The sequence below is a fragment of the Myotis brandtii genome, unplaced genomic scaffold (genome assembly GCF_000412655.1).
Source record: "Myotis brandtii unplaced genomic scaffold, ASM41265v1 scaffold456, whole genome shotgun sequence".
Taxonomy (NCBI): Eukaryota; Metazoa; Chordata; class Mammalia; order Chiroptera; family Vespertilionidae; genus Myotis; species Myotis brandtii.
In genome coordinates this window covers 3424408-3441486 of record NW_005367431.1, presented here as the reverse complement: position 1 = coordinate 3441486, position 17079 = coordinate 3424408, and the positions used below count along the sequence as shown (strand labels likewise).

General features: G+C 44.6%; 1 protein-coding gene across 1 annotated transcript in view; it reads left to right on the top strand.

Moving 5' to 3' along the window:
• Positions 1–16843: 16843 nt before the first annotated feature.
• Positions 16844–17079, top strand: part of RPS6KA1 (ribosomal protein S6 kinase, 90kDa, polypeptide 1) — a 40719-nt gene continuing 40483 nt past the window's right edge. Inside the window, exon 1 of the mRNA XM_014546849.1 lies at positions 16844–17005. Within this exon, the coding sequence (XP_014402335.1) occupies positions 16859–17005 (147 nt within the window). The 5' untranslated portion in view covers positions 16844–16858. The remainder of the gene's footprint in view (positions 17006–17079) is intronic.

Sequence of the window (17079 nt, the reverse complement as noted above, 5' to 3'; positions counted from 1 at the left end):
GCTAGGCCCTGGGTTGGACTAGGGTTTGGGGCCCAAATGCGAGAAGGGCCGGGGGAGTGAGTGGGGAGCGGGGAGGCAGGACCCGCCCACTTTCTGGGCAGGGTTCTTGGAATCGGCCAGGAAATACTGGGACTTAATCTGGGCACTAGATCTGGAGGCCATGGTTTGGATAGAGAAGGCTGGTAGGGCCCTGTGTGTCATCGCGCCCATATTCCCCACATTCCTGGAGCTGCTCAGGCTTGTCCCCCAGTGAGGACTCGGCGGCTCCCTCCTGCGCGCGCTGCAGGGCGGGTCCCACCCCGAGAGCCCCGCAGGGCTCCGCGGTCTGTCCAGAGCCCTCCCTCATCTTCAGTTTCAACAAGATTGGAGGAGGGGAGAGTCTCCGGGGCCACCAGCCTCGTCTAGAAAAATCTACAGGCTCCTGTGCCTTTTCCAGCCCCTGCCATCGTGGCTCCAGCAAACCTTACTCCTTAGCGGAGACATTAGAGGGGTCACCGCAGGGAAGGGGGAGGGAGCAACCTCAACGGGCTCCTTTCTGTTGCAGTCTTTGCAAGAGAGGACACGACCTTGAGGGCTGAAGACGGGGTGCGGCTAACCCTCCCTCCCAACCCAATAGCTGGCTGGAGCTCAGACTGCAGAGATAGACTGAGGTTCGGAGAGTCTTGGAGTCCTAGGCCGCCTGCCGTGCTTGTTCTGCTGACGGGACCTGGGAAACCCTCCCTGCCTGCTTTCCCCCCTTAAAATTTTTCCTTTTACCTAAAAGTAGTTCATGCGTCTTACTTAAAAAGTGAAGCCTTAAAAAATAGATTTAAAAAATGAAAAACCCTCATCTTCACTGCTAAGGTAGCTAAGGTGTTGAGTATCCTCCCAGCACATATTTAGTTTATTTATATACTTAACACTTAAATATACATATAAAAGGGTCACACTATACATTTCATTTTGCAACTTGCTCTACTGTGGACATTTTTCATGTCATTATTTATAGAAATACCTTATGTTTAACAAGTTTATAATATTCCAGAATATAGGTACCCCAGAATTCATTTAGTCCTCTACTGATAGTTTGAGCCTGTGTTTATAATCATCTTTATGGGGTTTTATTTTAAATTAAAAATATGTGCTTATTTGGAAACATTTGTTAAAATCTTGATAAAGGCAAAAATATTGATAAAGACAAAATAAAATTCACCATATTCCTATCAACTGAGATAACGCCTTTATTTTGTCAGTTATACTTTATGGAACACTTAGTATATGTCAAATACCAGACTCAGTCATTCACGGAACAGCAATCAGGTTTGGAGAAATATCTCCAATGAGGCTTGCCCAAGGTCACACAACTAGAAAGTGGCAGAGCCAGGACCTGAGACCAACTTTATCTGATTCAAAGCTCTGCTGGCCGCTTGCTGTTAACATTGAGGTGTATTTCCTTCCCATCTTTTTTTCTATGCAACAGGACACAAATACTCACATGTAAATATTCATGGCTTTTCCTGCTTCCCAGACTTAGCTAAGGAGTCTGTAAGGAGAGCAGAGGGAGAGGAATAAACCTAAGCAAAAGAGTGGAGTGGCTGGAGGAATTTCCTCCCAGTCCCACTCAGGAAAAGCTAATGCTTACAGAAGGGAGGGGAGTGAGCTGGCAGAGTCTGGGTGGTCAGGAATTGGGGGGAAAGGAGTTTCGGGAGCTACTCTGATAGCATGGACCTTTGAGGAAGAAAGAAGATTCAGGAGGATTTTGAAAGGATGTCTTGCTGTGAGGTATGCTGTGTGAAATCCCTTCGCTGTGTCCTCCAGAGACCTTAGTTTCCTGTCAGTGCTTTTTGGAGTTAGATCGATTTTTTTGGGGGGAAGAGGGAGCAAAAATAAGACCAGCTTTATTCGGGTTCACATACATTTTGTATAATATTTTTACTTTTACGAAAATGACAGCCTCTCTGCCCTTGCTCACTGGGAACCTTCCACCTAAGACGACCTGCCTTTCTCCAGTCTTTCTCTATTTCCTCCTTCCTCTCAGCTCCACCTCTTACCCCTCCTATTGGCCCGAGGTCTTTGCAAGTATAGCCCAAATTAGGACATGTGATTGGCCTCTCTACTGGTGATCTGGTAGGCCATATTAAGAGGCAATTTTGTTATCACCAGAATCTCTTTGATTACAAGAAACTCTTCTGGTTTGTTGGTTTTCTAAATCTCTTGGTGTCAAGCTGAGGACTGTGCACCAGTTACCAATCCCAGGGGAGGTCTCTAAAACCTTCTAACCCATTACATCTTGTTATCTGAGTCGCCAAGGAAAACACAGGTAGTCAAGCACTGGATGGAACAATACTCCAGCTATTTTCAACCTTTTTCATCTCATGGCACACAAAACCTAATTACTAAAATTCTGCGGCATACCAAAAAATATATTCTTTGCAGATCTGACAAAAAACGAAAGATATAAAATTTTGATTCATTCATACCAGATGGCTATTGTTGTGTTGGCTGTTGTCATTTTTTAATTTGACAATCTAAGGGAAAAGAGGTCAGTGCCTATGACTAAATAGTCAGGTCTTGCATGTTTTAAAAATTCTTGGAGCGCACTAGTTTGCCTGACATAACACACTGGCTGAAAATCGCTGCTTTACTCACATAGAGAAGAGACAGAGCAAGATCAGCTTCAGGTCCAGCCAGTGTGCTCAGTGGTTGAGCATCGACCTATGAACCAGGAGGTCACAGTTTTATTTCTAGTTGGAGCAAGCAGGAGGCAGCTGATCGATGATTCTCTCTCATCATTGCGGTTTCTAGCCCTGTCTTCCTCTCCCATCCTCTCTGAAATCAATGATATATATAAGATTAGCTTCTTGAGCATTGGTCCCTCATGGCCAGCAGATCTCTCCTAGTGGCTAACACAGAGCAATTTGCCTAGGCTCACCTTTTTCCTGCCACAGTGGAAGGACCAACCTTGTCATCTCCCAGAGAATAAATAGAGCATTGGGGTTGGCCAGATACTGTATGACTGACACACATGCTTTAAGCAGAAACAAAAGACTACCCATGCCCTAACCGGTTTGGCTCAGTGGATAGATCGTTGGCCTGCGGACTTAAAGGTCCCAGGTTCGATTCCGGTCAAGGGCATGTACCTTGGTTGCAGGCACATCCCCAGTGGGGGGTGTGCAGGAGGCAGCTGATCGATGTTTCTCTCTCATCGATGTTTCTAACTCTCTATCCCTCTCCCTTCCTCTCTGTAAAAAATCAATAAAATATATTTTTAAAAAAAAAGACTACCCATTGCACCTAAAAAACAAGAAAAGATATTCCCACACAAAGAGTCCAGCACAGGTTGTATGGACTCTTGTCTTTTGGTTAGGAAGTGTTACAGGCCCAGGGCCCACTCCTATGCAGCAGAGTGTGTGTGTGTGTGGGCGGGGCGGGGGGCGGGGGGAGTGTCAAAGGACTATAGACATGAAACTGCCTTCTAGCATGATTCTTGTTTCCCTCTTTGCTTTGCATACTAAAAAGCTTTGAACTTTTCCATTTCTTGATCTCTATTTTTCTCTTCCAATATTCATAAGTAATTCCCTTTACCCTTAGAAAATGTTTTATTATGGAAAATTCCAAACATACATAAAAGTAGAGTGAATGTAATCCATTTTCCTGTACCTGTCACCCATCTTCAATAAGTATCAACATCTGCCAATCTTGTTTCATCTACCTCCCCAATTTTCCCTCTGTCTGGAGGATCATAATGCTAATCCCAAACATTTTATCATTTCACCCAAATTATTTCATCATATATAAGGGAGAGGGATAGAGAGCTAGAAACATCGATGAGAGAGAAACCATTATCAGCTGCCTCCTGCACACCCCCCAGTGGGGATGTGCTCGCAACCAAGGTACATGCCCTTGACCGGAATCGAACCCGGGACCCCTGAGTCCACAGGCCGACACTCTATCCACTGAGCCAAACCGGTTCGGCTCATCATATATCTTTAACAGGGCTTTTTCCAACATAACTATCATACCCAACAAAATTAATAGAGTTCCCAAAAGTCATTTAATACCTAGTTTATGTTCAAATTTCTTTAATAATTTGGTTTGTTCCAACCAGGATTCAAATAAGGTTTACACAGTTCATTCAGTTGATATGTCTTCAAGTGCCTTTTAATCTGTGACAGTTCCATTTTTCTTTCTTTATGAAGGCTATTTATTTGTAAAAGAAATCAAAGCACTTGTCCTGTAAAGGTTCCCCATCAGCCTTCCTGATGGGGTCGTTTACTTGTTCTCTGTCCCTTGTATTTCCAGCATACTGAAAGTTAGACCTAGAGGCTTGGTTAGACTCGGGGTAATATTTTTGGCAAGAACTGGAGGTGGTGCTATGTACTTATTATTACATTACATCTGGAAGCATATAATATTTCATTGAAATGTTTTTACTGATTGATCTATGGGTTCAGGGCTCTTAGCCAGCTTCTCTTCATTATAAAATTCCCCATCAACTTTGTATTGGTTTTTAGCACCCACTAATGATCCATTATTTCAGTAGGTGTTACAAAAATGGTAATTTTCTAATTTCTGTCACTTTTTGCATGCATTTGTTGGAATTCTATAAAAAGAACTTTTCCTCATTCATTATTTGATTTTTCTGAAATAGTTTATACAGGAAAGACAGGATAAATACTTGATTCCTCTCACGTATTTTTATAATTTGCCTGAGCTCCTTTGTGAAACAAGGTGTTAAAAGGGGGGGTGGGGGGGGGGCAGGCAGAGCAGTAGAATGGAAAGAGCACAGGTCCTGGATTCAGACAGAATCCTGACTCCATCACTTATTACTTGTGAGATCCTGGACAATCCTTCTGGGCCTCAGTTTCTTTCATTGCAAATTGGGGAAACTGCCCCCCAACTTGTCCAGAAGTTGAGTAGAATCATTTCCAGGCCTAGATCAAGCAGTTCCTTATAGAGGAAGTAAAATGTATTCATTGTGGGAAATTTATTTATTTAAAAATATATTTCATTGATTTTTTACAGAGAGGAAGGGAGAGGGATAGAGAGTTAGAAACATCGATGAGAGAAATATCGATTAGCTGCCTCCTGCACATTCCCTACTGGGGATGTGCCCGCAACCAAGGTACATGCCCTTGACCGGAATCGAACCTGGGACTCTTCAGTCCGCAGGCCAACGTTCTATCCACTGAGCCAAACTGGTTAGGGCCATTGTGGGAAATTTAAAGGATGCAAGTAACACAATAAAGGTTCTTTACGCCTTGTAAAAAGCATCTAGCACATGCCTGGCATATAGTAGGTGTTTTGTTTTTTTTTGTTAATCCTCACCCCAGGATATTTTTTCAATTGATTTTTAGAGAGAGTGGAAGGGAGGGGGAGAGACAGAAACATCAATGGGAGATATATCTATTGGTTGCCTCCTGCACATACCCCGACCAAGGCCCAGCATCAAGCCTACAACTAAGGTATGTGCCTTTGACCAGAATCAAACCCGGGACCCTTCAGTCCTTGGCCGCGCTCCAACCACTGAGCAAACTGGCTAGGACTGTAGGTGTTTTTTGATAATTCCCCGTTTGGCTCGCAGGCTGCCCTATGTCAGTATCCCCCTGGAGGAGTGCAGATTTCACCAAGATGACTCCAGCCTCGGTCCAAGAAAACCCTAGGAAGAATGAGAGGGAGCGAGAGGGAGGGAACAAGAGGTGGATTCCTCTGGTCTCATGTCAAGAGCTTATGAACTGAAGACAGACCTGCCACAAACTTGCAGTGAGATCCTGGGAAAGTCACCTAATCTCCCGAGCTACAGTTTCTCACCTGCAAGATGGAGGGTGTCAAGACTAACCTGCCAGCCCTAGCTGGTGTGGCTCAGTGGATAGACCATTGGGGTCCCGGGTTCAATTCTGGTCAAGGGCACGTACCTTGGTTGCAGGCTTGATCCTGGGCCACGATTGGGGCACCTGCAGGAGGCAACCAATCAATGTATTTCTCTCACATCAATATTTCTCTCTCTCTTTCTCTCCTCCTTCTTTCTACTCTCTAAAATTCAATGGAAAATATCCTCAGGTAAGGATTAACAACAACAACAAGACTAAGCTGCCAGAGTTGTTGGGAGGACGGCGTGAGATGTGGATCTAGAAATGCCCACCTCCGTGACAGCCCATGGGAGGTGCTCAGGAAATGGGAGTTCGCTTGATCTGAGTGAGAATTCACTTTCTGAGCTCCCATCAGATGTAAAGTCACTTACAATTGTCTCCTGTCACTTACCGGCTGTGTGAGGCCTGGCTTCGAACCCAGCTTTGTCCTAAAAGTGCTATTGAGTTGGGTAAGCCTCTTCCTCCCTGAGACTTGGATTCCTCCATCTGGGAAAAGGTCAGATAAGGGGTCAAAATCCAAATGCCCTCAGGAGCAAGCAGGTAACAAGTGAGTAAAATGGGTGAGGAGTTGAGACAGTAGGGGTGGTGGGGATATGGTGAGCATGCCTTAACTAAGAGAGGCTGCCACTCCATTGCAAAACAGGAGCCCAGGTGTAATGGCAAGTTATATGAAATATTTAGTGACCTGTTACGGACCAAACAAAATAAATGTAAAGCAGGGCTAAGAGCATGGGCACTAAAGCAGGAGTTCATGTGCCAGCTGTACCACTTAATAACTGTGTGTCCTGGAACAAATCACTTGGCCTCTCTTACCTCACTTTTCTTATCTGTAAAATGGGAATAATTATTGTACCTACTTCACAGGATTGTTGTGAGGATTAAATGAGCAAGGATGGGACTAGGGTGAGAGGTTAATAGAGTGAGGTTAATAAGGGTGCATTTGGGTGCAAAACTTAAGAGGGCACCAAAAAATTCTCAACATTCAAGATGATTAACACTTTCATGTAATATTTTATTTTATTTTTTCATGTAATATTTTAAATAGTGAAAAGTAATGCAAAAAAGATGGTTCTTTCTCCTGGGAGCCTTACTTTCCCCTTCTCCCCTCCTCGCACCTCCCCATCCCACACATTACCTTTGCCTTTCTCTCTAAGCTCCAAGGGCCCTTCTTTTGCTTCTGTAACCTGTTTCCTGAGCCTATGCAGCCCAGTTGGCTAACTTCTACTACCTCCATACCTTTCTAAATAAACTTTCTCTTATAATTTGAAAAAAAAAGTTATGCATAAGAAATATACATAATGAACAAAAAATATCAACATTCTGAAGAAAGACAAAATCTGACCTTACACTGACCTGGCCTAACACCTTCACGCTAGTCCTGGCCCTGTGGAATTCTGTCTATATTTTAAAATGAGATGATACACAAGGAGAACCCCATCCCACCTCCAGGCTCGGAGGTTCAAAGGTAAGAGAGAGAAAGCATTTGACTTTGTTCACTGCCATATCCCCAGCACCTACAATGGTGCCTCACACATGGTGGGATCTTAATATTTGTTGAATGAAGAAAAAGAGAGAGAGAGAGAGAGAGAGAGAGAGAGAGAGAGAGAGAGAGGAAACATGCTGAACCTTAGAACAGTGCCTGACAACAAGTAGGTGCTCAATAAAATAATAATTATGAGTGAGAAGATGATGTCATTGGGTCCTATTCTGTCTTTGGGCCAATGGTAAACCTAGTGTATTTGACACACAGAACAGATCATTTTTTAATCCCAACATGACAGACTTATCTTCAATAATAATCATGAAATAAAACAAAATAAAAATAATGGCCCTGGCCAGGTGGCTTAGTTGATTGGAGTATTGTCCTGTATACCTAAAGATTACAGGTTTGATCCCAGCTTTTGGTGCATATAAGAGGCAACCGATCAATGTTTCTTTCTTACATCAATGTTCCTCCTTCCCTTCCCCCCTCTCTAAAATAAATTTTTAAAAATATATTTTTATTGCCCTGACTGGTTTGGCTCAGTGGATAGAGTGTCAGCCTGCGGACTGAAGGGTCCCAGGTTCGATTCCAGTCAAGGGCATGTACCTTGGTTGCGGGCACATCCCCAGTGGGAGGTGTGCAGGAGGCAGCTGATCGATATTTCTCTCTCATCAAACATTGATGTTTCTAACTCTCTATCCCTCTCCCTTCCTCTCTGTAAAAAATCAATAATGATTACAGAGAGGAAGGGAGAGGGAGAGAGAGAAACATCAATGATGAGAGAGAATCATTGATTGGCTGCCTCCTGCACGCCCCCTACTGGGGATCAAGCCCACAACCCAGGCATGTGCCCTTGACCAGAAACAAACCAGAAACGACCCTCAGTCCGCAGGCTGACACTCTATCCACTGAGCCGAGCTGGCCAGGGCTATTTATTGATTTTTAGAGAGAAAGATCAATGTGTTGCTCCACTTATTTATGCACTCATTGCTTGTTGGCGTATGTGCCCTGACTGGGAATTGAGCCCACAACGTTGGGATGACGCTCTAACCAACTGAGCTACCCGACTAGGGCTCCAATAAAATATTTTAAGTAAAATAAAAATTAGAGTACAAAGGGGGAAAAAATAGACTAATACTTTTTATATATTTTTTTTTTACAAAAAGGAACACTCACACACACACACACTCACTCACACTAAGAAACATTTCCAAAAGAAGCAACTTGACAAGGTCCAGAGAATGATTTGCACAGAGAACAGCAGAACTGCAGTAACTCAAGTTTTGTTCCTTTGTTTTTACAATCACTGGGCTATCACTGTTGATTTCAGATCTGCTATGTAACTGCAGGAATATGGGGACATGAACACTCCCCAAGTGAGCTTAATGATTCCGACCTGCTGTGAACTCTCCAACTGAAGGCATATATTAGGGCCAATTGTGTGACTGCGGGTTCTCCAAATTAGCTTCCATTTAGAATATATTATTTATTAAAGGTTAGGTGATAAAAATGTCCTCATTTGAATCTTACATATCCTATATAATCTATAATAATAAAAGTGTAATATGCTAATTAGACCAGATGTCCTTCCGGATGAAGCCGGGGCTGCGAGGGAAGCCGGTGCCGGCATCTGGGGGGAGGAAGGCCTACTCTTGCACAAATTTCATGCATCGGCCTCTAGTCCTATATAATAAAGAGCTAACATGCTAATTAGACTGGATGGCAGAATGACCTTCTGACCTTCCAGAATGATCTGCCAGAACAATCAGTGGGCCTACATTGGCAGGTGGACATCCCCCGAGGGGTCCCAGACTGCGAGAGGGCGCAGGTCGGGCTGAGGAACCCCCGAGTGCACAAATTTTCGTGCACTGGGCCTCTAGTATATTATATTCATAAAACTCACAATAATCCCAGCAATTATTTAGAAGTTAGACCAACAAAAGATCTCTTTAAGAGCATTTTATCACCCACCTTGTTTAGAATTACCAGAGCATGGTGAAAATAAAAAGCAGACCCACCCAGTTTCATTAATGTTTTAAATTCTCTACTGACAATGCACGCCTTATTTCTTGCACATGGAGGATTTGCCACTCTTATCTGATTCAACTCTGCCTCAAGTCACCAGTTTTCTTCCATCTCTGGCTAAGAAAGTCCCAAAGGCCTTTCCAAAGCTGACATTCCATTACTTTCTAGTCTTGGCTATGCAAGATATTTCAAGGTGTGTGATTCTGGATAAACCAGGTCATTTCTCTAAGTCTCAGTTTCCTCATCTGTGAAATGGGAACAACAAACCCAACCCATGCCTTACCCCTTTAAGAGCTCCAGGAGGTAGCATGGAAGAAAACTTTTTATAAAGGAGCCGCACAGGTGGCAGCTAAACAGGTGACAGGCCTTGATGACAAAGGTGATGATAATATTCCTTTGAATAGCATACAGAAGTCATTCCTCGGTCAAGGATCTGGGAGAGGGAAGGGGAATCCAGTGGGTGCTGGATTTGTAAGTCACTAAGTGTGACTTTTTCCTTCTACGAAAAAGGCTAGATCCTCTTGATTCGGAGGCAGGGGGCTGATCACAATGCCCCCAGCTCCTCTGCTGCTGTACTTTACCCACCTGGATGGAGCACTTCCTTTCCAAGGGAAGGTGGCTCAGGCAGAAGCAGGGTGTGAGGAAATGCTGGTGCCAGCTGGCACTTGTCCTCAGAAGCACCCTGAAATTCACTTATCTGCTTGTTTACTGTCTCCCCAAAGAGAATGTAAGTTCCTAGAGCAGGGGTTGACAAGTTTTTTTTCTAAAGAGCCAGCTAGTAAACACTTTAGGCTTTCCAGACCATATGGTCTCTGTTGCTACTACTCAACTCGGCTGTTGGAGTGTGAAAGCAGCCCTAGACCATACGTAAACGGAGCATGGCTGTGTTCCAATAAAACTTTATTTATGGATACTGAAATTTGAATTTCATATAATTTGCACATCATGAAATAGTCTTCTTTTGATTTCCCCCCCAGTCATTTAAAGATGTAAAAACCATTCTTAACTCACAGGCGTACAAAAATAATAGCCCAGATTTGGCCCACAGGCCACAGTTCACACACCCCCTGCCCTCCCCCCCGCCATCCTAGAGAACAGAAACCCTCTCTGTCTACTCCTCTGCTGTATCCCCAGTGCCCAGAATAGTGTCTGGCACATAGCCAGTGTCTATTGATGACCAACTGCTTCCTCTTCTGTCCCTCTACCTGCAATTCCATTCCCTTCTCTTGCTGCTACTGTACCCACCTCTATGGCCACCTCCCATCCTCTCTAACCAGTAGCAACAAGCTTCTGCCTCACCCCCAGGCTCCAGGTCAGTGGAGGAGCCCACTGGTCAGTTCTCCAGCAGGCCTGGGACTGTCCCACCTGTGTGCTCCCGTTCCTCCTCACTGCTTCATCTTTGGCTCATTCTTTACCAGCCTTGTGACCACAGTCATGGGAGTTCCTACTCACATCGTCATCTCCCAACAATGGAGACCCTTCCCTGTGAACTCTCCAAGCCCCAGTCTGCAGCCCTCCACATCCTTTGCAGAGGGAAGAATTTGGAGGGAAGGGAGAGAGCCTATGATTGTTACCTACCATTTCTATTGAGCACCTACCATGTGCCAGATACCACACAGATATTTTTTTATTGATTTCATTTTTATTTATTTATTTATTTATTTAAATATTTTGAGAGAGAGAAAGAAACATCAATGATGAGAGAATCATTGATTGGCTGTCTCCTGCATGCCTCCTACTTGGGGTGGGGGGATCATGCCCGCAACCCAGGCACGTGCCCTTGGCTGGAATTGAACCTGGGACCATTTCATCCGCAGGCCAACTCTCTATCCACTGAGCCAAACCGGCTAGGACACCACACAGATATTTTATTGCCCAATCTCACTTAATGCAGTCAGTCCTCCATATCCATGAGTTCTGTATCAGTGGAATCAACCAACTGTGAATCGAAAACATTTGGGGAGGGGGGGTCCTAGCCAGCTTTGCTCAGTGGTTAGAGGGTCAGCCTGAGTATTGAAGGGTTGTGGGTTCAATTCTGGTCAAGGGCACATACCTCGGTTGCAGGCTCAATCCACAGCCTTGGTCATGTTTCTCTCTCTCTGTCTCTCCCCCTCCTTTCCACTCTCTCTAAAAATCAGCAGAAAAAAATATCCTTGGGTGAGGCTTAACAAAAACAAACAAACAAACAAACAAAAAAGAAATATTTTGGGGGGGGAATGTTACATTGTTGCTGAGTATACCATGTAGTTAGGCCTACCAATGGTTGCATCTGTACTGAATTCCTAAACAATACAGTATGACAACTATTTATATTGTATTAGGTATTATAAGTAATCTAGAAATTAGTTAAAGTATACAGGAGGATGTAAGGTATATGTGAAAACTACCCTGTTTTGTCTAAGGGACTTGAGAAGCTGCAGATTTTGGTATCTGTGGGGGTCCTAGAACCAATCCTCTGCAGATACTAAGAAATGACTGTGCTCATAACCATCCCTATTTTACAGATTCTCGGAGAGACTAACGAAAATGCTCAGAGTCACACAGCTAGGAAGTGGCAGAGCCAGAATTAGAGCCCAGGTTGGTGTGGCTCCATTCACAAGTACTAGTATATATATTGTGGGCTTGAAATATGTCAGATGTATCCAGGAATACAGCCGTAAACAAAATATGTAAGTCCTGCTTCATGGAACTTTGTTCTAGTGGGAGGAACAAACAATAAACAGGTAAATATATGGTATGATTGCTGGTAAAGAGGCTTGCCATGAAAAGAAGATGACTTAAGTAATACCATTAATGGGGAACTATTTTAGATAGGGTCGGTCCTTTCTCAAGAGGTGTGAATTTGAGAAGTGAATGAAGTGAGAAAGTGAGCTCTCATGAGAGTTGGAAAAAAGAGTGTTCCAGGTGGAGGGCACAGCAGGAGCAAAAGCCTGAGGTGAGAGGTACCTGGCATGTCAATGAGCAGCAAGAATGCCTGGTTGCCCAGGGCACTGAGTGAGTGGTAGGAGAGGAGATGCCAGAAGGAGCAGGGGACCAGGTCCTGTGGGGCTTTGAAGGCTGGCAAAGTCTTTGGCTTTTGTTTGAAGTGTGATGGGGGAGCCACAGGAGGGTTTTAAGCAAGGAAGTGCTGTCACCTCCATCCCTCAGACCTGGATGAGGCAAACAAGAGACTCCACCCCCTCACCTATTTACCACTACCCACTGTCTGTAAACTAAGTACCCCTGCACTCCCTTCTGGGCTCCCCTTGTAGTGAAGTGATTGAGTCTGAGAGAACTGGGTTTTCATCCCAGCTGCAATACTTACTAGCTGTCTGATCATAGGCAATCCCACCAATCTTGGAGCCTCAGTTTTCTCATCTGGAAAATGGGAACAGTAATTTGTCTCATGATATTGTTGGGATGATTTGCTGAGCTCTTGCTTGTAAAACACTCAGCCCCAGGCAGGTCACATAGTTCTCTCTCAATAAGCCCTCATAGTTAGTGATGATGATTATTATTTAAGTACTTAGCCAAGTTTTGGCACTTTGTAATTACTTGTGAAAGGTAACTACCATTATGATTATTCCCCTCATCTTGTTCCACCTGCTGTCGGAGACACATGTGCCAAGACCTTCCTCTACATGAAAGATCAAGAAAGAATAGCCGGTTTGGCTCAGTGGATAGAGCATTGGCCTGCAGACTGAAGGGTCCCGGGTTCGACTCCGGTCAAGGGCATATGCCAGGGTTGCGGGCTTGATCCCCAGGAGGGGGCATGCAGGAGGCAGCTGATCAATGATTCTCATCATTGATGTTTCTATCTCTCTCTCCCTCTCTGAAATCAATAAAAAATATTTAAAAATAATAATGTCAGACCTTTTCCCCAGGCACATGTGCGCTTGAACATTATCGTAAGCACATGCTCAGACTGCAGTAGAGGGACCCAAAACCCAGCCCTTAGCCACTGTCAGTACATCCCCCTGCTCTGTGCCAGGATGTCTTCAACAGGATACAGAATAATAATCTCATTTGTGTCCAGCAAAGCCCTTTTACACTCATGAGTCACTCATTTAACAAACACCTCAAGTGACTGCCCAGAAGAGCCCATTTTAACCCCATTATTAATAATAATAATAGTTGCCCTAGCCCAGTGGTCGGCAAACTCATTAGTCAACAGAGCCAAATATCAACAGTACAACGATTGAAATTTCTTTTGAGAGCCAAATTTTTTAAACTTAAACTATATAGGTAGGTACATTGTTATTAACTTAATTAGGGTGCTCCTAAGGCTTAGGAAGAGCCACACTCAAGGGGCCAAAGAGCTGCATGTGGCTCACGAGCCGCAGTTTGCCGACCACGGCCCTAGCCGGTTTGGCTCAGTGGGTAGAGTGTCAGCCTTTGGACTGAAGGGTCCCCGGTTCGATTCTGGCCAGGGGCACATGCCCGGGTTGTAGCCTCAATCCCCAGTGTGGGGTGTGCAGGAGGCAGCCAATCAATGATTTCTCTCATCATTGATGTTTCTATCTCTCTTCTCCCTTCCTCTCTGAAATCAATAAAATAAAAATTAAAAATTAAAAAAAATAATAGCTAGAATTTATCAACTACTCAGGGTAGTATTTCAGAGCATGGGGTTAAAATGCCTGGGTCTGAGTCCTAGATTTGCAATTTCATAGCTAGGTGATGTTGGACATTTCACTTAGCTTTTTTGAGTTCCTACAATGTGCCAGGTGTCTGGAAAACAATGAAGAGTCAAGAAAACATGACTGCTGCCCTCTGAGAGCTTACTGTCTAATTAAAGAGCCAGATGTTAATCAAATCACATAAAAACACATAAAAGTACAATCTTAAGAAATGCTAAAGAGAAGTATCCATTGCTATGAATGTGTATAACAGGGAGGTAGAGGAAGAAGTGATTGTGGAGATAAACTGGCCTGAGGAAGAGGGAAGACAGTTTCAAGTACAAGGAACAGCGTGTGCAAAGGTCCTGTGGTTGTAGCCTAGAAAGAAATAGAGAAAACTGTGAGTTCAGACTTCAGGATCAGCACATTGCAAACTGTGGTTTGGTTTCTATAGCTCTCTATTGAGTGACTGCTCTCCCTACAACACTTATGGGCAAGCTGACCTGCCCAAGCTCCCCAGGTGTGCTCTGAACCTCCTTTTCCAGTATGACCCACTGTCTTTCCAATGCCCTTGGGAAAGGGGATACAGGAAGTAAAACATGCATAGGAAAGCACTATCACTACTCAGTCCTTAAATTGAGATGGTAGAAAATCCTTTCCTGTGAGAAGGGAAAGAGAGGGCGAGGGGCCCCAGGAAAGGGCCAGACTAAAGGCAAAATCACTCCTGCTTTCCCCTCACTTCCTCCACTCCCACTCATCCGTCCTATCTCCCTAGGAGAGTCATTTGCCCTCAATCTCTGTGTCTTTTCCTAAATCTAATTTCAATCTGGCCTGCAGCCAGATATTTGGCATCTGTCTGCAATCTGTTCTGAGCCCTGAGTAGGATTACTAGATTCAGCGAATCGAAACAGAACACCCAGTTAAATTTGAACTTCAGATAAACAATAACTTTTTAGTCCAGGGGGCGTTGGGGCATCACAAGCTAGTTGGGGGTATCAATGAATGGGTGGTACCAACACTAATGGTAATAATGGCTGCCAACTCTAGTCCTGGCTGCCTTCAGTTTAGATCTTGCTTTTTTCATCAGGAGGTGTAGAGTGAGTGAACTACAGAACAAAGTTTGGGCCCAGGGTTGTCTTTCAGCTCTTCCATTTTCCAGCTGTGTAACCTTGAAGATCCCCAGAGAATGAGATGATTGACTTCTCTGTCTGTTTCTTCTTCTGTACACTGGAGATAATAACAGGACAAACCTCATAATGATGTGAGGATTAAGTGAGGTTATACAGGTTAAGTGCTTAGAACAGTGCCTAGTCCATAGTAAATGCTATGTTAGTGTTAGCTGTAATTATTTAATCACACCAGACTGAATGTAAACTCCATGAGGGCAGGGGCTTTGTTTTGTTTATTGCTATATCGTCAGCATCTAGAAGTGGGCCTGATTTACAATACATGCTCAGGAAGAGGGCCTGGCATGTAATATGTAGCCATTAATCTTTATTGAATTAAAATGAATTTAGCCCTTAGCATATTCCTGAACGTTTGGGATTATAATTTCCCTTTTACAGATAAGGAAACTGAGGTTTAGAGACATAAAACAAGTTTCCCAATGTTAAGGAGGTAGCAGACCTGGGATTCAAATCCAGATTTGTTGGGTTCCTAAAGCTTTTTTGCTAAAAACTCAATTCACTGCAATAGCTGAGGTGCCAGCCTGGGAACAAGGAATAAGGAGAGCTCTGGATTTAGGAGAAATTCTCATCCACTTTGATTTTTGAAAATCTTATTCTGTTCTTGACTTGCTGTGTAACTTTGGGCAAGTCATTTCATCTTTCTGAGGCTGTCAACTAGGTGGTGGAGAGGATTCAAGGAAATCACACTTTGGTGGAGGCTAGTTCATAGAAAGCTTTTTTTTTTTTTTTAGAAGGCTTTTTAAAAAAGATTTTTTAAAAAATATATTTTATTGATTTTTTACAGAGAGGAAGGGAGAGAGATAGAGAGTTAGAAACATCGATGAGAGAGAAACATCGGTCAGCTGCCTCCAGCACATCTCCCACTGGGGATGTGCCCGCAACCCAGGTACATGCCCTTGACCGGAATCGAACCCGGGACCTTTCAGTCCGCAGGCCGACACTCTATCCACTGAGCCAAACCGGTTTCGGCTAAAAAAGATTTTTTAAGTTGATTTTTAGAGAGTGAGGGAGAGGGTGATGGGGAGAAGAAGAGAGAGAGAGAAACATCAGTGTGAGAGCAAAACATCAATTGGCTGCTGGCAACCCAGGCATGTGCCCTGATCTGAATCGAACCTGAAACCTTTTGGTGTACAGTATGATGGATGCCCAACCAACTGAGCCACACCAGCCAGGGCCACAGAAGCTTTTGATAAACAATCTTTTCCATTGCCCCCCCACTCCCCCCCCCTTAGAACAGTTTTGCAAGTAAATGGCCATTCTTCCCCGACCCATGAACCTGCAAGCTCATCTCTCCACTAGCCCGCATGTGAGTAATTCTCACCACACCTGGACCCCTAACACTTCTTTAGATGGAGGCTGAATCTCGCCAGGGGGAATCCTCCCTGGCCTTTTACTCCAAGTGCAGCCCAAGTGTCGGTCTAGGTCCATTCTGGAAGCCTGGTCCGTGTCCTCAGAGGGGGAGTGACTTCAAACCAGCCCAGATCTGGGCCTACAGCTGGAGAGATTCCGGGGAGACTGGGCTTGAAATGAGCCCCTCACCCCTCCAGTACAGATTGCAAAAAATGTGTATTAAGAAATCACTCTGGGGCACTGTGGGTTCTGATGGTGGTGATGGTGTTGGAACTTACCTGGAGTTGGATCGCTGAGATCCCCTGGGGATCCAATGTTGACTTCCGGAGGGGGAATCCCTAAGGCCTCCTGAGGCGGGTGGGGGTGCTCATGGGACTTGGGCCCAGGCTCCTTTCCAGCTTCTGCCAGGGTCAGGCCCCGGGCTTTCTGTGTGCGTGTGCGTGGGGAGCGGTGGAGGTGGGAAACAGGAGGGAATCCCCCTGTAAGGCGAAGGAACATCTAGAGATTCTGAACAAGGTGAGTCGGGGAGACAGCCGTGGACCTGGCGGGGCCAGAGCGGGTGCGGGAGGGAGGCTTGTGGGGGGTTAGGG